The 19,204-nt window shown below is 36.8% G+C and overlaps 1 protein-coding gene across 3 annotated transcripts in view; it reads right to left on the bottom strand.

The window, feature by feature from the left end:
- The window catches only part of TASP1 (taspase 1), an 87,507-nt gene that overhangs the window by 13,519 nt on the left and 54,784 nt on the right, over positions 1–19,204 (bottom strand). For 2 of the 3 annotated variants that reach the window (XM_042789637.1, XM_042789639.1), the window contains 3 exons: positions 14,948–15,058; positions 4,946–5,056; positions 8–81 (listed from right to left, as the gene is read on the bottom strand). In XM_042789637.1, the coding sequence (XP_042645571.1) occupies positions 8–81; positions 4,946–5,056; positions 14,948–15,058 (296 nt within the window). The remainder of the gene's footprint in view (positions 1–7; positions 82–4,945; positions 5,057–14,947; positions 15,059–19,204) is intronic. The other variant, XM_042789638.1, reaches the window with a different exon arrangement.

Here is a 19,204-nt window from a genome sequence, read left to right as displayed (position 1 = left end):
GGCTTACCTTAGCTTTGCCATCCTGTGCAGACATATATCCTACACACATGCTCTCTGTTGTATGGCTCCACAGAAATTCCACTATAAAGAAAAATGCAAGAAGTCACAAAAAAGGTGTTGGTTTAATATATAAAATGTAATTTAACACGACTGGAATCTTGAGAAGCAAATACAGCTTAAAATAGTGTTTGGGAAAGGACAGAAAACAAACTTAAAGAACAAAAACTACTTACCAGAATAATTCAATCTCAAAGGAAACAGCTATCAAACAAACAAAATTTTCCTGCGCTATTTGCAGTCCCACACTGCAGAACTAATACCCAGAATGAAAACATTACTTCATAGATATGGAGCCTCCAAGATGAAAAATACATCAACTGCAACTACAGTTAAAAGACAGGAGCAACTTTTAAAGCAGAGGTCTGTTCCACCCATAAAGTAGAAGCAGATACAATTTGCATTTGATTGCCCTGAACCCAGACACAAGCACACTACAAGAGCATGAACCCAGATGGCGTACAAGGATTCTGCAGAATTGTACTGCTATCAACAGCATAACCCGTAACAAGCATTTTTTTCACAGAACTGAGCATAAATATATACATAATATGTAACTACCAGTGAGGAAATGGAGATCTGCGGTTTAGCTGCACAAGTAGGATACAGGAAAACATGCAGAAGTAGTAAAGTCTGCAAGATGAGAACTGAAGATATAGAGCAGGCAGGAAAGAAATCTGGTGAAAGCAAAATAATCCTGCAGAAGAAGCAGGAGATGTCTGCTGATGGAAGCAGAATCACACTGCACAATAAGCAAGAAAGATGCCTGGCAAAATTAAGAGCAAGACCTGGGCCCAAAAGTAAGCTGAATTATACCGAGAGCATACGCAATCACCCCCCCTTTGTTTGGGGCGAGGGTAAGGAGCATCAAAAGTATGAAAGGAAAGAAAGATGGAGAACAAATGAACCCATTTTGATTTTGGCTTCTCCATCAAAGCACTCTCAGGTCTGATCACCCTGACTTCTAGCCCTTGCTACATAGCATCAGCTCTCTGGTATTGGACACTCACAGCTAATTTAGGATATAAATGTTAAAGACAGAAAGTTTTGTGTTTGTAGTGGTAATGATTAAGAAAACTAACTATTGCTAATGTGTATTGTTAATGCATGTGAATCCAGTAAGGTGTTGTTTTGAAGTTTGAAAGTGGCCTGATCTATCAGACATTTAAACAGCCCGTTACAGTGATCTTTAATTCCCTGATACATACATAGATATCTTTATATACACACCCACACACACCCACACAGCCCTTTACTCAGTTGCAACACAAAATTCAGACAAAAACCAAATTATTCATATGTTCCCACCTAATGGAGCTTTATAAATCACTACATTCTTCCTGCTCTGTGTCAGTCATTTTTCTTTCTGTTCATTAAGTACACAGTTTGGAGGGGGGAAAAAGAAAGAATGAGTCACTGATCAGAATCCAGCATGTTTCACAGAATACTGTAAAGGATTTAAGAAATGGCACTGAAGTGTAAATTTTTCCTTTGCATTACAGGAGGAGTCTTACATGAATCACACAAGATGTCATGAAAACCAATTTCCAAGTATTTCTTTGGAGAGAGACTTTCACATGATGCAAAAAGCATCATTAGATGGTTTTAAAACTCTCACTCATTTCTATTCCTCATGTTCCTTTAACATGAGTGAAGAAGGTCACAGTGTGCTGAGTGTGCTTATCTTTGAACCATTTATCCTTGCACAGCAATTAACCCTGAGTGGAAGATCAAAGTTTAGACAAACCCAGCAAGACTCTGAGATTCTGACAGATACGTAGACATCATCATAAAAGAAAAATGAACTTCATTTAGGTATGTGATTTTCTCCCCCCATAATAGATTCATCATGACTGATATCGCCAAAAGTTAGTCAAAAGCTTTCAGAAATTGAAACATATTTAGTGCGATGTAACTGCATTCGATGAGGCCAACCCCTCCCTAACACCCTAAAGGTTCAACTGTCAGTGAAAGCATTTCTTTTTTTGGAGAGAAATTTAATCTTGTCTTTCAATTTTGAGAAGTTGAGCAACAGCTCAGGCCAAATACCCTCAAAATATTTCTTTGCCTTTGATAACTCTAGGCATACTCTTTTAAGTGTTTAGTATTTTTCTTCCTTCTACATTGTCCACCTAAGGTAGCATGTACTAGCATGAAACATGGTTGTTGCTAGCTATAGCAAGTAGTGGAATTACAATGAAAAACCTAAATTACATACTTATCTGAAGACATTTCACATATTTTCAACCATTTAATAAATCACTTCCTTGCAATTTCTTTCAATAGTTAAACAAAAAATAATAAAGATCCTTACAACAAAGACATGAGATTTCGTTATTCTATAGACTCAGATCTTCCATATTACACAGCTTATTTTCAGTCCAAAGAACACAAATATTACATATGTTTAATGATACATTAACTCAACGTACACTATAAGGCAGGAAATTTCTACAGTACAGAAAAAATATCTTTAGAATAAGCTGTGCTACATGAATCTTACTTCAGTGAAAAGAATACCAAAAATCAGTGGACAAATAGACTTAATTTATCATATACGATATATGGGGATTTTCTTTATCATTTTTTGAGGAAAAAATAACAAATCTATCTTAATATGAACATGTTTTCTTACATGAATGACAAACATTAAATGAATAGAAATAATTCTCTCACTTCCAAACATAAGGAATGGAAGGCTAAATTGATCCTGTTTGTTCTTATTTAATCAAACTTGTATTTTCATTTTCTTAACTCTGTTTTGGGGGTAGAATTTATGTTGTAGGATGCTTTTCTACTAGATCAGTACATCACAATTGTTCCATTCTTAAATCTGAAAACTGTAAATCAAACTTGAAACATTATCTGTATGTTTAGCAACCCGTGCCCTGGTTCTGGAGTCAGGATTAGACAGTCTTGGCTTTCAAATAGTTGGAAGACAAGAGTAAGATGATTGTCAAAGTCAATTTCATAGTCTACTTCAAAAAAACCCAAGCTATTCAAGTAGTAACTCCAAAAAATATAACACCCAAAAGCTATTTCTTAAACTTTTTCCCAGCCAAGCCTTCCAAAATTCCTTTGTTGTCGATCAGGATAATCCCAGAACCATCATCAGAATCGTAAGGATTCACCTCCCAAATCTCTGGTTCTTTGTAATAGCAAAATAAACATACATGAAACTCTTATAGATAAGATGAGAGTTTGACCAAAAGCATAAAACACACATAAACTTCAGCTGATGGGTAGAGAGACATGAATGTAATTAACTGTGTTGAGCAAAATTACCTATTAGAGTGAATGACTGGAGGAGGCATATGATCAGACCCAACTCAATGCACACAAAGTAGTATGTGTTATTTGAAGTTTCTTGTAACGCAAACCAGCAAGGTGTAATATGAGAACAAAACTGAAAGATAACATCCACCTTATCCTGTGCAACTGTAATAGCTTGACCCTGACATCCTGGAAGTCACTGAACAGACAGCAATAAATACTGGATTTTGTGTGGGTTAACCCATCATTCTGAAGATATCTGCCCGCTCCCCTTTAGCACACACTGCCTGCTACTCCAGGCTGGCTGTAAGCAGGCAAACTCTGGTGACACAACATTAGGATTTAGTGGGGCTAAAGCGGTAATGAATTAAAACGAAGGTGAAGTGTCTTTCTAAATAATGGCCTATAGATTAAAAAGAAATTATGCAATTCAAGAATTACCAGGTGAGATGCTATGACCTGCCTTAATACACAAAGTTAGGTGATCAAATCTGCCATGTCGGATCTTAAAAAATATGAAAGCTACTTCAAATACGTAATGATACTGACAGCAATTCTTTAAATGCTGGGGGGAACAATAAAGCAGAGGCTTATACAAAGGGAAAAAGCTTTAATTCTGGTAGCATAACATAAATATATATTAGACAGGCCCATGTGACCCAATCCATAAGATGACCAGACACATACGCCCTCATCAGAGGAGCACCTCGGGAAAGGAGCTGGTACAAGCACCGTGCTGATGCAACTGGCGTGCCCCGAGCCCCAGATCCCTGCCTTCAGAGGGCAACATGGGCTCTACCATCTCTGCGTTTTATTTCCACCCACCTCTGCTCGTAGCCTCCAGCCTTCAGTCTCCTGGCTCTTTCTATATGACAAACCACCTGACAGTTTACTGTAACACACGTGTTCTGCTGTAAAGCAGCGAGGCAGATGAGGCTCTTGTTTCTAGGACACAAACGGGGCTGAAGGGCTGTAAAGCTCAGAGCCTTTTAACCAGTCAGCTACTGACGGAGAGGTACAGTTTTCTGCAGAAGTACAGTATTCCTGTTGTCTGCACATGCAGATGGTAACTACGACTTGTCTGAACAGATTTTCCTAGGCGTAACAAAAAATTTCTAACCTTAAAACAATTTCTTTTCCAAATTTTAAGTGTATCCTCCAAATTTTCACATTTTGTCCTGCAAAAAGGAGGAACAAAGAACTTTTATTTTTAGGTAGAATTTTTAGCATATAAACCACCGAGAAGCACTAAACAGTCACACGTATTACCCCTAGCTAAAAATGCATTTTTTTTCTATGAGGAACATACCCTGCCTCACCACAGGCAACCGTTATTTCTATGCCATGGTTTTAGAAGGATCCCACACAACCCTCTGAATCACAATTCTGCTCAGAAATAATGAGTCAGAAAGAATTCTCTTTTCCACAGTTTTAGAGAACAAAGGCTAATACTACTATTTTGCTTTCTAGAGCTTTATCATCTCAAACAACTTCAATTCCTTTTTGTTTTCTCTGAGGCCTTTGAACAATGGTAAACATGCATAGACAGCTTTTATTTCATCTTTCACTTTGAGTTAGCACCTAGCTCAAGTAAAAATGAGTAAGAATTTCTCACCTAGTAAAGTTGGCTTTTCCTGTGATGATTCAGGCTCTGCTGAACACCTGCAAGACCGAAGAACTATCACACCTCCGAGTACACCGTCTTCATTGGCTAGAAAAGGTGAACCTGGGTAAAATCGTTGGGGAGAATTATTTGCCATAGGAATAGTTTCTTGGGTATTTTTTTATTTGACTTTCCTGCCTTCCCCCTTTAATCTTGTCACAGAAGGTTGAAAAGACTGTCAGGTTGGCCAGTGCTTTTACAAAAGCATTAGTTTTATTTTTTCTAGTGCTTCTAGTGAGTAACTTTCTAAATAGTAATCTACTGATCTACCACTTATCAAAAAAGGAAAAAGAGCTACATGGAATAAAAAAAAACATACTGGAAATTACATTTGTGAGTACAAAAGCATTTGTACATGGATCAAGGAAGATATAATAATGAAAAATGGAGTGTCAAGTTGAAAAAAAAGAAACGTCTCAATATTTAGTTCTTTCTGTACTATAATTAAAGATGGCCACATATGAAAAAAATCAAGTAAATTGTCACTTTTACAGTTTATTCATTTTTCCCAATTTAAAGCACTTTGTACAGAGACACCATCAAACTTGTATAGGCTGTCTTCCTTGCTGTTTTATGAATATTAGCAGAAGGGCCAAAACACATCCTACTTCTAACAGTGGCTTTTCTGTTGTTAATTTAAGACATATGATATAAAACATCTCTTATCAGAAGCTGGAAAAATTTTAAAGCTAGCTGAATCAAGTCTAAGTATACTTTTTCTGGTTTATAATTTGAAAGGAGGTTCCTATAGTTTTAAATGTGGAAACAATGGTATGATTTACGTATGATTTAAAATGTCTTGAACCACAAAATTAATCAAGTTCTTGCACTTAAGCCCAGAGAGACCCTAGTCACACATTTGCAATTCACTATGAATTAGTTGAGTGTACAACTGCAACAGGCATTTCATACACTTCTTTTCAATGATTTTCTTTTAAATAAATTAGTATACTACGTCTAGTGTACAGACTAGATTTGTTGGCCACAAGAACTTTAGAGCAGATCTACTCATCAGCCTCCTTCAACTTGCTGACAGATATTTGTACAATTAAAATTGCTCTTTTAATGCAAACAACAACAAAACAGTGAGAATCAACTTCAAGCTTTACTGTAAGGAAAATTAAAAGGTTTACCATGTTTTCTCTTGACATAAAAGCAGCCGTGTTCAAAAGTGATACCAGGTGGTTATTGCAATAGATACCCATATTGCGGGAAAATAATGTGTGGTATGCTTAATAAACAGTAATATCTTATTTGATCTAATACAAACAGATATTAACTTTAAAGCACCCCTTGCTTTGTATAAGAAGTATTCCTAGGTACTAATTACACCTACTCTATTACTCACTGACTGCAACCTTGTGAACCAAGAATCCAGCCAATCATAACGTAATAGGTAACAAAACAGGAAAATATGTTCGGTTAAAATAGAAATGTAAGGCCTGAGAAGTTGTAAGGAGTTTTACCACCCAGATCATATTCTTCTGCTCCATGCTTCCAAGATAATAAGTATCTCTCATACTTTCACTGCATTAACCAAGTGCTGGCTATGTATGTGGTAAGATTTCTGCAAGCAAATGAACAAAAATGAAGTGGTTTTCTTCATGGGGGACATACATCCTTCACTTCAGAAACTCAGGTATTTCAAAGACAATGTCTTAACCTGAACTTGGTCTGCTGAGCTAGTCTTAAATGCATAAATTATTCAGGCTCTAAGCCATGCTGTAGTGAAAAGTCATTGCAAACAGACAGAAAATGTTTTGGTTTGTTTTTCAATAAGCAATATTTCTCTCCTTTCAAGGCCTGTGAAAGGTTCTTTCAAGGTTCCAGTGAAAAATACTGACAATCTCTTTATTTAGAATGGTTAAAAACATTCTACTTCAGCAGAACACAGCCAGCAAACAGTATTTAAAGCAGGCATCATATTTAAGGTCACACTAAAACACTATGACTGTATGAATGAGCACAAAACCAGACAGCAACTACTGATTTTAGACTTGATGACACTGATGTGTTGTTCTAGAAATGCTTACATTGGGTTATTACTTAGTATTTTTTTTTTTCAGTGTTTTTCTTTTTCCCACACTCAGGAAAGAGTAGATGAAAGGAAAGTCTGTAAATAAACCTATCACATATTTCTTCCTTTTCCCAGCATTTTTGTCAACTATGTGCCACCACCGCTGATCAAATTTTCAATAATCTGAATAACTTGCACATGCTAGGCTCTTTCTTTTTAAATTAAAAAGAAGACTTGGCAGTATATTTCTTTCCATGTAGAGTCTGCAGCAAAACATGTAACATTACATTTTCAACAGAATTATTTAATTTTTACAGGGATTTCTTTGCAAGAACAAAATTGTTCATTTTTTTCAGTGGAGTACAGAATGAGACAAGTGATCTCTCAAAGTGTATGTTTTGAGGCTTTTCTTAAAGAGAGGTTAAAAAATTTAAAACTTGAGCTTCAAGCATGTAAGACAAACTCTTAAGCTTACAATTTCATCCAAAGATGTATGCAAAGATGCACGTGCACCTATGTATGCACAACTGCGCTCATGTGTTCTGAACACCAGTTCTGCCAGCATAAATAGCATTTATTGATTGACTTCAGACATGCTGTCCATTGTATTGCCCTAAATATGTACACAATTGTTTTCTGAACCAAGTTACTTTCTTCACTGCTTATGCACCATGGAAGCTTTATTACCAGTCCACAAAATTCAAAGGCATTGAAGTCCCTGCTAAACACTCAAAAGCTAGAAAGCTGCCTGTATTCATTCAGCCTTTGCTGAAGTGCTTTGCCACTCTCTTGTTATTTCAACTAGAAAAGTCAAGAGGAGGGTTAATTTATTGGCGCTGTGCATGACAAAAGCGTGATAAACACACGATAAAGTATAGTTTTAACTTCAGCACTCATAAAACACACCAGATCAGCAAGAAGCTGACTTCTTTAAGAATAAACACAAGTTGGGCCCTTGGAGTAAGGATAAATGTTGTTTATGCCAAATGAGACAAGGTCTTACTGCACTAACTTTGTTAGAATTGACCATAACGGTAGTACTGGGGTGATATAGAGATGAGTGAAACGTCTTTGAGTGACTTGTAGTGGATAATTTTAATGAAGTATTAAACCAGGAAATGTCTTAAAAGTTTGTGTTATGCGAACAAAGCGAAGAAGAGGGGATGTGTTATCTCCCTTCTACAGATGGAAACACAGCGTTACATGCCCAGTGGTGCACAACCTCAAAACGCAGAGCCTACAGGCTACTTTCATTTGTAGCACCTTGACCAATATGCTCCAACACAACAATGAAAGAGATGGGATCGTGTCAGCTTCCTTGTTGCAGCCAGCCATGGTTAGGAACCATAACAGCAGAGATTGAGCCAAAACACAGTTGCAACTCAAGAAATTACTGAGATTATTGCCAGTTGAGCTACTAAAGATTTTTTTTTTTTTTTTTTTTTTTAAAAAAGAACAATGCAAGGCCAAATTTTACTCTTCCACACCATTTTATCATCAGCTGCAGAATGAACGTTATTCTGGAAAGGAGAAAAAGTCTGAAACAAGAACATATCCTTTCTTCTCACCTCTAAACACAAGCAGCAAATGAAGACACAAACACAAACCCTTCAATGGTTCACAACCTTCTCACCCACACCACTCCCACAGGCCACCTGTTTCCCCACTTCTGCTAAAGGCCGCCATCCACAGAGCCATCAGAAGCAAAGTGTGTGACTACACTCTCATCCATTCCAACTGCTTCCATCAGCAATTTCAGCTGAACCATCTCAGGGCAAAATCAGCAACGCTATAGTATGTGCCCCCAATTCACTACACTGGCTGAGTTGTGGGGAATCAACCTCTAAATAGTGGCAGTGAAAACCAGTTGCCTACAGTAATAACGTTACAGTATTCTACATTACAGTAAACTCACACAGACTGTTTCTCCTGTCTTAAAAATCAGACTCTAAGCCAAATTAAATACACACTGAACAGCACGTTCTTTAAAACAGAGAATGTATTTTATTTTCCAATTAAAGCAATTGAAAAAAAAAGTTAAAAGAAACGTTCAAATGTATTAGTATTTTTTTAAACAAAGATATTTCTGGGTATGCAGACTTATGACTGAGGATTACAATTATATTAAAGAGTGTATTTTAACACAACAATACAGTGCAAGTGAGTAGGTTTATGTTAAGCAAGATTTTAGACAGCTGAATGTTATGCATCCATCATTAAATCTGTAAAACTAATGGTACAAAAGTAGCATTATACTTTAGTTCTAAACAGAATTCATGCACTGTACACAGGAATTGAGTGTTTTCAAAACACTGTAAATTCAAAGGTTTGGAATATATTTCATTTAGTTCTAAAATTCATTTTGTTACAGACAAGCCATTGAGAGAAATAAATAATAATGCAGACTTATGCCAAAAATTAATGATACAGGTAATGGCATTTTCCCATATACATTATGTTTAATTTGTATTTAAACAGAAAGAAAAGATGCAACTGAGATATTCCCATGTATATTAAAGCCATAACGGTTTTTCATTAGAAGGAAGAAGCAATCTGTCTCCCACATTCCTACACCTTTTTTGTACTCTCTGTACTCTTAAGAATGATAGATTTTGCTGTACAATTAAAAATTTAGGTAAAATAAAACAAAACATGCCTATTAGCCAAAAATATTTTTTTCTACTGCAGTAAAATAGAAGTACTGGACAAATCTTTGATCTAATAGCTTGCTAATGACAAAACTACAAAAACCTCGGGCTTTTAATATCATCTTAAGACTCATGAAACTCATTGTTCCTTCCCAGTTACACTGGCATACCACTCAAGAATGTGGCATGAAAAATCCAAAGCAAAACTTCAACTACAGCAATAACTAATAATGTTAGCACTGACTGGCCACACCAGAGAGAAGGGGTAGGAAAAAAACAAACTAAAACCATCTTTCAATAGTTTTGGTTTTATCCTCATCTCCCCCGGTCACAAAATTACATTTTACGAAACAGATTTCCCTTCTGCAAAGCTCAACTACTTTGTTATTGCTATCAGACAAGTAGAAAGCAGTATCCAGTTTTTTTATTTATATCTTTAGTACATTATTAACCTGCAGTAATGGTCTCTTAAAAAGAAGCAAACTGGTTTTCACAGCACCTCCGCATTCACTGATCCCATCAAGCACTGCAACAGCAACCATAACTGCCCACCAAGGCGCCGGCGCAGCCTCAGGCTGGGGATAAAGCATACAGATTTCACAAGCATTATGGCAAATAAAGCCTCAACATTCAGCCTTGCTCTGGAGGAACTAGAACTACAAGTGAAGAATATTTTTCTCTTTTACGTCTCTTGTAAATAAAACTGCTCTGATGGTGAAGATTGCTTCCTCCAGAGCATGTGATCGAGACGAGATGTTCGTTTCTGATCCCGTGCTTTTTTTCCCATTCGTAGCTACTGAACAGCTGTGTTCTAGCCCAGATTCAATACTAAACTGTAAAAGAAGTGTTATATTTAACACTTACTCAGCTGAAGGACTAACCAGCTGTTCATCAGATGTTTTACATTCATACTCTTCCGTAGTAGTGAAACCATTACCAGCTTCATTGCTTACATTAGCCTTCAAAGCCTTCAGAACTTTGCTCTAAACACTCACTGACTGTGGCATGGTGTAACCAATTAAGTACTTCAGCATCCCCCAGTTTTAAATGAGTGCAGCTAAACACTTCTAAACCTTCTTGTGCTGCAATGTGAGTCAAATTCATGTTTTTTCAGGTCAATAATCTATAGATCACCCATGGCACTGGATTCTGTCAGCTTGTGTACAGAACATGTTTAAAGTGAAGGTGCTTGCCACCCTGCTTCTGCTAGGTATCCCACTAAACTTTAAGCTAACAACTTAAATAAACATTAGAGGAATATAAAAGCACTAAATGAAGCCTGCTTTTAATTTCATGCACCATTATTTGTTAAATGTTGAAGCACAAGCTGTCTGAAACCAGAGATCTTATTTCACGATAAGTAAGGTAGTTAAAACATCTGTTTAGATTTTTTTAAAGAAGCTGCAAGAAAAAGCACCTGTACTCTCCAACTTTACAGTTCAGATTTTAAGAAATTAAATAACTGAGGATACCACGGTCCAATAATATCCCAATTCTTTTGACAAAGAGAAGCACAGGCATGACCTAGACAAACCCTCATGTAACATTACCATGTTGTGTTAGTTTTTCAGCTTGTTTTATTGTACAGGTAACAAAGAGATCTATTAAATTCTGTCTACCATCAAATACAAACTTGTGAAATCATAAACTGGCAACGGATAAAACAGGTTATATGAAACTTCAGGATCCCTTCATTCACTTCTCAAACTTTTTCCTCTGTGTCATGGAGAAGACCTAATAACGCTTCCGTAGCATGCTTCCTAAGTTGCAAAACCACAAAGGTTGCTATAAAGCTTAGAGTGATGCAGCACCAAAATATAAAGCAACAATAACACTGTGCAATGACAGTCTCTGTCAGGCTTGTAACTGGTTAAGTATGAGGCTTTTTCCCCCCAACAAGCATAACTCAAAATCAAGAAATTCATATTCTATGATTCCTAACTATCCAAACTCCTGCTCCCAAGAGAGGCACTTGACACAACATTTCTAAAAGAGAAAGTGTCAGTGTTATCCATCTGCTATTACCTTTCTGCAGACATTACTCATTTGTGAACAGAAGCAAAAATTAAAAATACAAGACTAGACAAACATATTTCTGCTAAGGGAAGAACAAATATCAGAGTCCAACTGTGTCTTTCAGCTCATTATTTTCTAATACTTTATAAGAAGCTTTAATGTACAATTTGCAACACTGCCATTGTTAAAAGCCCAGATTTCCCGCCAGTGAGATGACACAAACATTTACTCTAAGTCTACATTCCACAAACTTGGCCACATTTGAAAGGAATGATGAGTAACAAAATCCTCTGTTCTTCTGTTTGGAAGGTATCTGTGTTTATAGAACAGCATTCTTCGACCGCGTACCAAGCCTCCGGTGCTCTTCAACTACAGATATCAAGCCCATTCGATTTACAAAAATCTAAATTTAATTTCTCTCACCTCCAATTCTGCCTTCAACTGTGCATTATCCATAGTAAGCTGGCTCTGAGAAGAATGAGAGAAGCACATCTGCCATTAGTTTGTTCATCACCTGCTGCTTAAACAGCACTCACTGTTTAAGCCAGGCATTCCCTAGCTGGAAGGATTCCCAGGGCTCCGCGGAGGCTCGGAGAGCTCTGTAAACAGGAAGCACCAATCTGATGGCAGCTGCCAAAATCAGCTGTTCACCCCTCCAATACAAGTAACGCACATTTTGACTTCTGACAAAACATTCTAGCTCTGCTTTGTTCAAGCATTTTTTTTTTTTTTTTTTTTGGCCTTGGGCCATTATAATTCTGGTGAAAGTTTGACAAGACCACAAAATAGGGCTTTAAGAAAGGCTAGAAAGGAAAGAATCCATGCTATCAGCAGGTGGGCTATTAGCCTGTTTTATCCTATCGCTTCACAATGGTAAGAAATATCATATATCCTGAGATACCAACTAGCATATCATCTGTGAAAATCCACAGGGAAAAAAACTATTTAGTACAAGCCTATTGTTTTAAGTGTAATGCATGTTTTCAACTGTTGCACTGTATTAGCAAGACATAACTTTACATTCCATCTTCAGAATTGCCAAAATCCCCCAAAATTACACTACTGGCTAAAAACTGAACACTCTGTCACAGGTAAACAGCAAGATGTACCTGGAGTTTGAGGTTTTCCCTCAACCAGTCTTCAAACATAGAACAGCTGAGGGCAAACTAGATTTTATGTTTTCTAATCAAAACACATAATCCAAGCACTTCACCTACACAAAAAAAAAGGTGGCTCTATTTTCTTTCCCCCTCCCCCATATCAGCACTGCCCCAAAGTACAGCTGAGAAGATAATACACATACCTCCTGTCAGGCAACAAAAACTTGCAGTGATAAGTTTCTGAAAATACAAGACAGACCTACCCCTAATTAAAATATGAAACTTTAAAATGGAATTATAAACTACTGTTGTTTTTTTTTTTTTCCCCAAGTTTTCCTATCATGCAAAGCATTAATTTGATACTGTCAATCTTTTCACTCTCCCCTGTTTTGTCGGTTTCAGTCTGTTTTCCCATGGCAATATGACATCACACTGTTAACCTGGTATCTCTGGCTCTGCAGCTCTTGTTTCTCTGAAATTAATAGTTTCAGGTATAACAAAAACTTTAGCAACATTCAATATGCACTTAAATCCATTACAAACATCTTCACATTTTCAGTAAAGAATATAATGTATATATCACATACTAGCCAGTCAACATTTAAAATAAAAGCATCTGCTATGCAAACTGCTAGCAAAATTCATTTGGACTAAACAGCAAGAGAAGAATTGCATTTTTGCTAACAGTTACTCAAAAGGAAAGCCAGAAAACTCAAAGCAGCTTAAAGGAGGTACCTCAACTAAAAAGTTCCTAAATTTTTTTGCAGAGTAATTCAGCCAGTTTCTATGAATTACTCTGGCAGTAGCTTTCTATTTTGTGTGCATGCACTAACATGAAACTGCATAAGAACATGTACAATTTGTGCTTGCTTTTAGAATTCCTACCACAAACAGCACAATAAATTTTGAGAGCATGGACTAAAGCTCTGTCTTCCCTGAAGTTACGCCACTCCCATACCACACCTTCAGAGCAGTGTTACAAATTAGCAAAGTTATCACAGGCATCCTTCCTAAAGGCTTCTCCGGGGTAAATAAATCCCCAATGTTGTGCCACTGTGGACTAGAATAATTGATTAAATACAAAAAATTACATTTGTGCTGCTTAGATTATAATCTCTCCGGGGAACATACCAGGATTACTTTGTTCTGCATCCGTACAGCACCGAGAAATGACTGCAATCAAGCAGTGGATTATCAAGCGCAGCCTTCCACTGAGAAGGTGGCTTCCCCTCAGTCAAATGTAACACTGACAGAAGTGGAGTTTAATATGGATTCAACATTATAAACAGAAATAAAGAAATTGGAACACATTGCTTGCCAAGACCAAGGGCAACGGTTCCTGAGTCCCCAAAAGGTATGCATATGGCCCTCCTTCAGTTCTAATTAAAATACCATAAAAATGAACTTCGGAACATGGTGCACAAGAAGTGGTATGCTGTCCACAAGAAATTCTGAAGACCAAAATTGTCTGTGGATTCTAAAGCTTCAACAATTTTAAGGGCTATAAAGTAGTGCAGGTCAAGATATATGACAGAAGCCTCACTGGAATCTATGCTATCTTCAGAACTTCAAGCTTATATAGATATTTTAAAATTCCACATTCATATTTTGGTTATGACTTGAAGAAAGAAAATAAAATATATATTCTTAAGAAATGAGACATGTATGAGTAGTCATGTGTAATCCTCTCAAATCGAGGAAAAAAAAATGTTATACCTTAAAATAGTCTTGAATTCACTTTTTCAATAAATTAATTTCATCATGTAAATAAAAAAACAGAATCTGTCTGTCCAAAACATTTAATTAGAATATGCAGTGGTTTTGAGGTTAACATGATGAATAATTATTAATGCTTCTAAACCACCAAATCTAAAACATGCAATTGTACACTACAGTCACTGATTCAGGCAGGAAATTCTTTCTTCAAAGCTCTCCAGGTATTCTATGATTCATGTAACAGTTAAGATATTTCCTAGGGTTTTCCTTTAGATTTCATAAAAAATTCTTCTGTAGTTTGATTTAACGTTTTTAGATGTAACACAACATTAAATTTACAGCCAACTGCAACGTAAGGCTTCAACAGAAATCACAAAAATAAGTATCTTAACTTTATTTAATAGGGTTAATTGCATTTTAAACAATGTTGTTTAGGCAATTAGCACCATATACTTACCAATAAACTTGTTTTGCATAGTCTCTAGGAGAGCTTGGTGGGCATCTTCTGTTTGCAAAGCACATGAACATTCTCTGGCTAGTATGGTTCGGACAAGGTGCTCTCCACAACCTAAAGAAATATTAGAATTGGGAATATCACTATGAAGAAACTCTGTCATTATTTTGCAACATCACAGCCAAATTTAAAAAAAAAAAATCAAATAAAAAAGATGCATATGACAGGCTTCTGCCATTTTTTTTTTTATTTTTCTTTTTTTAAAGAGTGACACTGAGTCACATGATGATTAAAGAATGTCAACAGTTTTTCTCACAACTTTCCTGAAATTTCTACTGCATGAAGACATAAATAAAATAAAAAAAGGTTAAGTACGTAAAGAAGAAACAGAAATACTGTGAAGAACCAGAGAGACTGTCTCTGACTTGTCATCTTTATCCAGATCCTGCAATTCTCTCTCAAAGAACCCACTTACTAATCATTCTCACAGGAATGATCCTTGGATGCAGCCCTCTTCAAACCAAAAAGATGTTCAGAGAATGACACAGTAACTCCTCCGTGTAATGTTCTATGTAGTCTTCTATGTAGCAGAGGCACATGTTCAATGTAATCTTCTGTTTAGTCCATCTGATTTAGCCTTTTGTCAGCGGAGGAATATGTGAATGTACCTGTGCTTTTTTGACAGAATGGCTGTTCACTGGACTCCTAATAAAAATTCCTGTAACCTTTAAAAGTTTGTCTTTAAGAAACTAAAAAGCTCAACAACCAACCACCTATTGCCTCAGTGCTTTCTGTAATTGTCCCCCGAAACCTGCTGCTGCTGAAGACAAACAGGTCATTAGTGCTAAAGACAAACAGGTCATTAGTGCTAGGCTTACTCTGTAGGAATGCTTTCACACCTGCTGTTTTTCTCCCATGCTCTTTTCCATTCCTGTACTGTGCTCTGGGACACATCCCTGTGGCCAAATGGTACAGCACATGTTTACTGGATCGATGATTTCTTGGACAGGGAAAAATACTGGTGATATCTTCTGCATATACACAAAAGTTACTATAGCACAATGCCTCCCATTCGTTGACATTTTTCCTCAATGGCAAGGAAGCAGATGAAGCAGCTAGAAGAGGTCTAACCGAGCACCAGTTAAATTGAAATGTGTTATCCAGTTAGAAAAAAATGAAAACCACAACTAATTTACAGCTGCGTCATGACAATGATTTCAAATTATCTAAAATTAGGTGATTAAAGTTTGATCAAACTTGTACCTTCAGAGCGTATCAGGGTCTAAAACTGCATTAGACACCAGAATACATAGAGAGAAGTCAAATGTAGTCAATTCCCATTTATCTATACGTATTTCTAGCCGATTTCTCGCTAACCTTGACGAGACACAAGCACTGTGCTGGCTCCACAAAATTATAATCCAGTTGGGTTTATTAGCTCAGGTGCAGAACTACATAAATACACCTAACGCAGCTTCCAGAGACACTTTGTGGCTGGGAACAATCTAGCTACTTTCACATGGCAGAGAGCCGGAGCTGGTAAGACATCAGACCTAAGCTGGCTTCAGACGAAGGCAGCTCGCTCCCCACGGGTGACGCTCACTTCACTGGACGTACTAGCAAGCCCACAACAGAGAAAACTGAGCGACACTGGCTGAAGCCAGCCTAGATCTGGCACAGAAGAACTAATAAATAAACCCAACCCAAACTGGCCCCAGCGCAGCCTGCTGAGCAGCTCATCGCCGCGCTTCCCAAAACGCCGAGTTCGGAGCACGGCCTGGCTTGGGCACAACACACGTCGGCAGCTCCAGCGCTGTGTCTTGCAGCTACTCACAGACTGGCTTCGTGTTCTTGCCATCACTTTTATGCCCTAATTAACATGGCAACCCACTCCAAGAATCTCTCTTTCTGGTTACTTGTCACACAATTACACCCTGCCCCGTAAAGGCAAAGTGAGTTTGAAAACACTGTTCTTCAAAGACTGCTAGCACAGCAGAAAAAAAAAAAAAAAAGTAGACCACCCCAGCCCTCATTTCCAAGATTAAAAAAAACAATGAAGATACCCGATGGAGCATTACATATGCATTAGATGTCAGAGAATAAGCCCAGGGACCAGACTGCAGAAAAATTGTGTACACGTGTCCTAAAATCTTAGTATTTTCAATCATCAAAATTACACCCTAGTCTTCAGTTATGGACTCCTCCTAATGGGCAGTCTCTCCTGATTAATACAACTTGGTTAAACTGAGCTGTTTGAAGTGGGGTACTTTGGTGTTAAATCTACATATAATTGGCACAACAGAAAGACAAGACATTTTTTTGTATAGCAAACGGATCAAATTAAAAAAGTTCGGCGTGTTTTGGAAAATGAAAGAGCTGAAATACTATGACAATTACACAGCAAAGGGAGGCAGTTGTTAAGAACACAAGAAAAAAAGTGTTTTCATTGACACTGTCAAGCTCTCAAGCTATTCAGAAAAGTGTCCTGGCTAGGATATTATCTCCAAGAGGCTCACACAATACAGTGTCCCCAACATTTGCTCACAGGAGGATCTGTTCATTCATTGCCTCATTATTTGCATGCTCAAAAGCTTTCGTTCACTGTAGAATTGACAGTTATCTAATATTTATTCAAGATGGAGTAATGTATAAAGAATATGAAAATACTGCAAGGTGCATTTTATCCACAGATCCCAACATGGATATCACTTTTTTTAGAACTAAGAAAATTGAATCATTATGAAGTTTTGCTGTAAAGAATAAAACTAAGTAAGTATCTCCTCCAGCACAAAACTTAGCAAGTTGATTTTTTCTTGAAAAGAACCTGTTAGCACTTTTAAATACAATGTTTATACCCTGTGTGAGGTAAAAAGGATGGGACGGACTTAGTACGTGAATCAAGAAAATTAGATAAAAATCAGAGTGAGCTTATGCACCTCTTATGCATCTAGCAATAAAAACAGATGTTACTACTTCAACATTTTTAAGTAATTCCTAAATTGGCATCAAAAAGACAATAGCCATTTTTTAGCATGATGTATAACATTATTTTCCCCTAAGAGAACGATTTTATTGAAGAGTTCCCATAACATCAAGTCTGCTACAAAAAAAAAAAAAAAAAAATTAAGAGAGAGAAAACTTAATATGAGTTAAGAACAGCTGCAGCCCACTGATGTGAGCCAGGATCAACCACAAGGAGAGAAGCCTTGCAATTCTACTAACACATCACACATCTCTACATCCCCACAGACAAAGTCATTTCTTTTTGTCATATTTATGTCAACCTATAAGGCAGCAAACTTACAGACTGCTGCTGGCAGTGTACGTAAAAATCTTTCAACACATCACATGCCAGCAATCTGCAGGGACAGATAACTAAGGAAAATAATCCCCTCATTTTGAAAAGAAAAATTTGTTACTGGAGTTTTTGATGTAGGAACATCTGTTTTGAACAAGAAAAATAACTAGGCAGTGTTTCACATACTTTGACCAGATAAAGGCTGAGAAAAAGAATTACCCTAATTATTCCAATAGAATTGCCCTCTTATTATCTAGAGTTAGAGACAAATACTAGAGTGTGAAATATCTTGAAGGTTTAGCACACCTGTCTGTCTCTACAGTCTCAAACTGGAAAAACATTGTAGATAGACACAAAATAAATGTATACAGAATTACAGTAACTGAAACCTAATTTATAACTTACAACATAAAGTTGGGGGTTCAAATTTATAGTTCCATTCACTTGCAATCTAACCAGCATTAGCCAGCTTCTGAAAAAGTTTTATTAACATGACTCAAGACAGCAACTACAGTCAAAACTACTTTAACACATTTCCAAATTATGCACATAGGCTGATGAAAGTCTAAATCTGGATCATTTGCTTAACTATCTCACATTATGTTTAGCTCTTTGTGTTATTATACTTTGTGGTTTGTCACTGAATAATACTGAAACCAAACCAACAGGGACTCCTAATAGAATTTTTCCATTTTACATTAAAGTCTCAAAAGCACTTGTTTTAGTAACTTTCCTGTAAACAATTTAAATAATTTTTTTTTTTTTCTTTCCCAGTTAAGATGATGACTTCTTTGGCAACCTAATGATCATTGTATCTCAGAGACAAACACTTTGCAATGACAGACCAAAGCTTCCATAAGCCTTTGCACAAGAGTAACTCCAATGGAGATTACTATCTGGAAAAATTTACTGGGTTAAATCAGTGATTCTCACTGAAATAACTGTTTCATATAATAAACAAA

The sequence above is a fragment of the Tyto alba genome, unplaced genomic scaffold, assembly GCF_018691265.1.
Source record: "Tyto alba isolate M040663 unplaced genomic scaffold, T.alba_DEE_v4.0 Super-Scaffold_16, whole genome shotgun sequence".
Taxonomy (NCBI): domain Eukaryota; kingdom Metazoa; phylum Chordata; class Aves; order Strigiformes; family Tytonidae; genus Tyto; species Tyto alba.
The sequence above is the reverse complement of the archived record's forward strand: the minus strand, read 5'-3'. Positions and strand labels throughout refer to the sequence as shown.